The sequence below is a fragment of the Austrofundulus limnaeus genome, unplaced genomic scaffold (assembly GCF_001266775.1).
Source record: "Austrofundulus limnaeus strain Quisiro unplaced genomic scaffold, Austrofundulus_limnaeus-1.0 Scaffold335, whole genome shotgun sequence".
Taxonomy (NCBI): domain Eukaryota; kingdom Metazoa; phylum Chordata; class Actinopteri; order Cyprinodontiformes; family Rivulidae; genus Austrofundulus; species Austrofundulus limnaeus.
In genome coordinates, this window is record NW_013952737.1 from 162,198 (window position 1) to 167,621 (window position 5,424).

The following is a 5,424-nucleotide window of genomic DNA, read 5'->3' on the forward strand; positions in this document are numbered from 1 at the left end:
TGTGTGTGTGTGTGTGTGTGTGTGTGTGTGTGTGTGTGTGTGCTGATTGCCCCTCCGGTGGTGTGAAATCTGCCCACGCTCTGAGGGGAATCAGATTAAGTCTGTCCAAGAGGATTCTATTGGCGCAGATTAAAGAACCTCACCAGTTTCCAGCAGGGAAGTGTTGGTCAGACGGGTGACGGTGTTACAGCCTGTGAACGTTTTCTGCTTTTTAAAGAGCTCAACCCCACCCAGCACCAGCCTGGCTCATTTCAAATGCATGCCTGTGCACAGATAGAGGGGCTGCGCTCACAGCGGCAGAGGTGTTGGAAGGACGTTGAGACAACGGGGATCAGCTCAGAAATCTATGACAACTCCCTCTTTTTAAAATATATTTAAATTAAAAGCTCATAAATGTGTGTTCATGTCTGCAAAATATCTCATGAACCACTGAATGGTAACTTTATAGTTAGTAATTATTGGATGTGCGTCTACAGCTGACGGACTCGATTCAAGATGGCCGCTACAGCTGACTAACATTAGAAAACACAAAAATGGGAAAAATAAAAAAAAAACGTTAAAGACACTGAGCTAAAGACTGATGTGGTACTRGCTGACAGTTACTCACAACACAAACTCCAACTGCTAATAAATCATCACATAAAACTGATGTTATTTTCATGGTTTGACCAAAATGCCTTCAACTCAATTTCTCCTTTTATAATAATTTTAGTTTCAAATTCTGCTAAATGTCCATTAAAAAATACTCTTTAAGAAGTCTTCAGATGATCCAAAATACTGCTGCTAGTGTTCTAATGTACGACGGAGTGTTAGGGCCACACAACAAGATTATTATTTTTTATTAGTATTATGAGAATTAAGTTGTAATATTACGGATTAAAGTTATAATATTACGAGATTGAAGTTGTAATATACAAGATTAAAGTTGTAATATTACAAGATTAAAGTCATAATTTTACTAAATTAAAGTCATAATCTTACATGACGTGTCCATTTTCTGTTCCTCATTTCCTCCTTATTTTCCTCACTCCTGTGTACAGCCTGTCTGTGTTTATAAAGTAGTCTGTGATGACCTGGGTCACTGTTAGATTAATATGCTTTCATCCAAATTAGCTATGTGGCTAAATCTGTCAATGCATCCATTAATTACAATATGGCTTTAGTTTATTGTTGTTTGCATAATTTCCAAGTCCTGCTACTGATAATTTGATGCTAATGTGCTAAAATATTAACTATTTATTTTTAAGCAATATTAAAAAACAACTTGACAAGTGGCTCTACATTCCTCATTTTAATGCAGTAACTGCATGATTTTACATGTAATGGCTAGAATATTATGACATTTTCTTGTAATATGACTTTAATCTTGTAATATTATGACTTTATTCTCGTAATATTATGACTTTAATCTTGTAACATTATGACTTTATTCTTGTAATATTATGACTTTAATCCCGTAATATTATGACTTTAATCTCGTAATATTATGACTTTAATCTTGTTACATTATGACTTTAATATTGTAATATTGTGACTTTAATCCCGTAATATTATGACTTTATTCTCATAATATTATGACTTTATTCTCATAATATTATGATTTTATTCTCATAATGTCATGACTTTGTTCTCATAATATTATGACTTTATTCTCATAATATTATGACTTTATTCTCATAATATTATGATTTTATTCTCGAAATATCATGACTTTAATCTTGTAATATTATGACTTTAACCACGCCAATGATTAATGAGTCCAGAATTAAGTACAGAGTTAGCATTTCCTGAAACAAATGTTAAGATGAAACAACCAGATCAAAAGTATAACAGCTGATAAGAGCTAAAATAACAAAAACATAGCTAAAAGCTTAAACCTGGAAAAGTAGCAAGAAGTTAAAATGAGCAGGACAGTTGCTAAAAGCTAAAACCAATAGAATGGTAGCTAAAAGCTAAAATGAGCAGGACCATAGCTAAATGCTACAACTATCAAAAAAGTGCATGAGAAACAAAAACAGCAAAACAACAATTCAAAGCTAAAGTAGTAAACATGTAGCTATATAGCCAAAAACAAGTATATCTATAAAATGAGGGAAAACCATAGCCAAAATGAGCCAAACAGCAGCTAAAAACTGAAACCATTGAAAGGGTGGCTAAACATTAAAAGGAGCAGGACACTAGCTAAAAACTAAAACTAATAAAACAGTGGCTAAACATTTAAATGGGTAAGACAGTAGCTAAAAGCTACACTTAGCACAAACAGAGGTGAAAATTAAAAATAGTGAAACAGCAGTTCAAAGCTAAAATTAGTAAATACGTTGCCAAAAGCCTAAAAGAACATACAGTAGTCAAAAGGAACATAACCATATCTAAAATGATCAAAACAGTAGCTAAAAAAAATAAGGCTCTAGTTAAAACCTAGAATGATCAGGACAGTAGCTAAATGCTATGTCAAAATAGTAAAAGAATACAAAAATATCTATACAGCAGCTCAAAGCTAAAAGGAGCATAAGAGACCAAAAACAGATCAAATATGTTGAAGCAGATTTAAAAAACAACAACCTTGATATTTTTCTACCTGGAATTTATTTTGAACGAAATTAAACAATTTGAAATGGATAAAACTCACAAAAACTAAAAGCCACAGCACATTATTAGTGATAATTAAAAAAAACACTGTTTTGAGGTCGTAATTTGATTAAATTACACAGAAAGCATGAAATAAACAGGAAAAAGATAGGGTGAATGCTGACTCATCATTCTCACTATTAATAAAAAACTGTTAATCCTAAATTTAAAGTACTCCTGTAGATTAAATCATAGATGTGGAGGAGGCTGCAGATACCGTGTGGGCTGAGGTGGGCAATGAATTCCTGTTTCCAGCCTGAAACATGGTTCTGCAGCCTGGTTTGTGAAACCTGACAGCAACACTTGACCTCCGGTCACCTGGTTCCAAATGCAGGTTTCACTGAAGCTGACCTGACCTGACCAGTGCTACCTTCAGCTGCAGGTGACAGGTGCTGTGGTCGTGACCTCCTACCTTCCTCCTCGCTGGAATCTCTCTGGATGTAGACGGGCAGTGTGGTGGAGGACGGCCCCACCACTCCTGAGCTGCTCTTGTTGAAAATGCCACTGATGAACTTGAGCATCTTCCTGTCCTTGGCGGAGCCTCTCTGGCCATGCTGGGCCTGCTGGGCCTCTCTGCTGAGCCCCAGGTCCTCCGACAGGCTGTTCAGGTCACTGTTATCCAGAGTACGGCTCTTGCCTTTGCGTGCCGGTTTGGGCACCTGGGTGGCAGGTGCAGGCAGGGAGGTGGAGCCCGTTTTCAGTCTGTCCTTCCTGGGAATGTCTCTCAGCACTGCGGCCACATCTCCTCCCATCTCCAGCGGCATTCCAAAGTCAGCCTCGTCCCGCAGGTCCCTCCAGTCCTCGGGCCGGCTCACCTCTGCCCAGGAGGCCCTGCAGGGGCCCGGCGAGCGTGTTGCCATGCGGCAGTCCTTGCGATCCAGGCTCTGGGCTGAGGTAGGACTGCGCTCCCGGCCCTCCCTGAAGTTGCGGCCCCGGGTGGCCACGCTGCTGTGGGACTTCAGCAGACTCACAGGACGCTGGCCGGCAAGAAGGAGGGGGAGACTGGTCCTGGTGGGAGTTCTGCTGGGCTCCATTGTCTCTTTTGTGGATGCCATGATGTGCGATGGGACGGGGACTGATGCCTCCACCATGTCTGCAGACTTTGCCTTCTGGATCGTTGTCTTCTCAGCAGGTGAGGGGACCGAGACGTCATCTTTACCTGCAGCATCTTCAGAGACTCTCTTGTCTTTCAGACAGCTGAGGGATCTTCTCTCTCCACCCTTGGGTTCGTCCTGTCTCTCAGCTCCAGCATCCTGAGCTCTCTGTGGTGGTCCTGCGAACGCTCCGGCCCCGTTCTCAGCCCAGATGGGAGCCGAACCTTCGACCTCCACTTTGACTTTCTCCTCCGGCCATCCTTCCGGTCCGACCTCCACCTCCTTCCCCTGAGAGCTTCTTCTGGCCTCCCCTCCATCTTCCTCCACGGCCTCTACCTTCACCAAGGTGAGGGAGATGAGATAGGTGGTGCGTTGCTGCAGGGCGCCGCCTCCACTCATGTGTTCAGGCTTCAGTGGACACACAGATGAATGAATCCAGACGGAACAACTCAGAGAGGGAAAGTTTGTTTGTGGAAGACTCAACAGCAGAGGGGCTCTTGGTTTCATCCATCACCCGGCTCACAGGTGTCTTCGCTCTTCCTCATTTCCCTTTGAAAATGACAACCTTGAGCTCTCTGCCAGGACCAACCAATCGGCTCTTTTGTTCTTTATAAAACACCCAGCTCCATCCTGGGGGGTGACTCGAGCTTATTTTTACAGGCTGTGTCCGTATGTAGCTCAGTCCGTCCTCTTCACCGGCACAAAAAAATTCCATTCAGATCCAAAAAAAAAAAAAAAACCAGTTCTGCATTACACGTCATTATGAAGGTGAGGAGCAGCTGTGGTGAAAAGGTGAAGGTCTTTAAAGATTTATGAAGAACACCCTAAAGCAGAGGAGCACAGCACACCCGCAGCTGAACGAAGTCCACTTCAGATCATCATGGGCTGCCGGTGCAAATCCCACATGTGCGTGGCTCAGGGAGGGAGGCAGGCAGCCTCACTGAGGAGGGCCGGAGAGGAGCCAGAGGAAAAAGCAGCAGGAGCCCGGGCGGATGAGCGAGGGCACGTCTTGTCCATCACGCCCCCCCACCTCCCTCTCCTCTGTCTCCTGGACCTCCTGTGTCCTCTGAGGGCATCAGGCGCCGCTGAGCACCATGACGATGTGAGTCACAGGTTCACCTCCACCCGTCTCCCTCACTCTGCCTTCCACCTCCCTGCTCCGACTCGCAGGGTCCTCCAGCGCCCCTCCTTCAGCACACCCCTCCTCCATCCAATATGGAATCCATAAAATGCAGCGAGATGCTGCTTCTCCTCCCTCCCACCACCACCTTTATTCCCCCCTCCTCTCTCTCTCTCTCTCTCTCTCTCTCTCTCTCTCTTTCTCTCTCTCTCTCTCTTGCTGCTGCTGCTCAGCTCAGACCGTCCTCGCTTTTTATTGCTCGTCCCATCTCCATACCCACCCCACACATCCCCCCGTCTCCCCTCATGGTGGAGGGAGGAGGAGGGTGAAGCAGCGGCGCACACCCAATTTGATGGAGGTGCTAAACGAACGGACAGATCAGGGTTGGAGGGGCGTTAAACAGGGGTGACAAAGAGAAGGAGAAGATGGATGGATGTTTTTAGAGGGAAAGGACAGAGGAGGGCGGGGCAGGGTTCCATTTGTGCTTCATTTTCAGAAAAACTCCAACAGCATCGTGTATCTGCCTCCAGCCTGCTAATGTGTGTGTGTGTGTGTGTGTGTGTGTGTGTGTGTGTGTGTGTG

General features: G+C 44.1%; 1 protein-coding gene across 1 annotated transcript in view; it reads right to left on the reverse strand.

Moving 5' to 3' along the window:
• Positions 1-5,002, reverse strand: part of agap2 (ArfGAP with GTPase domain, ankyrin repeat and PH domain 2) — a gene marked incomplete in the record, with an annotated part of 53,672 nt that extends 48,670 nt beyond the window's left edge. Inside the window, 1 exon segment of the mRNA XM_014022542.1 lies at positions 3,041-5,002. Within this exon segment, the coding sequence (XP_013877996.1) occupies positions 3,041-4,229 (1,189 nt within the window).
• Between the last annotated feature and the right edge of the window lie 422 nt (positions 5,003-5,424).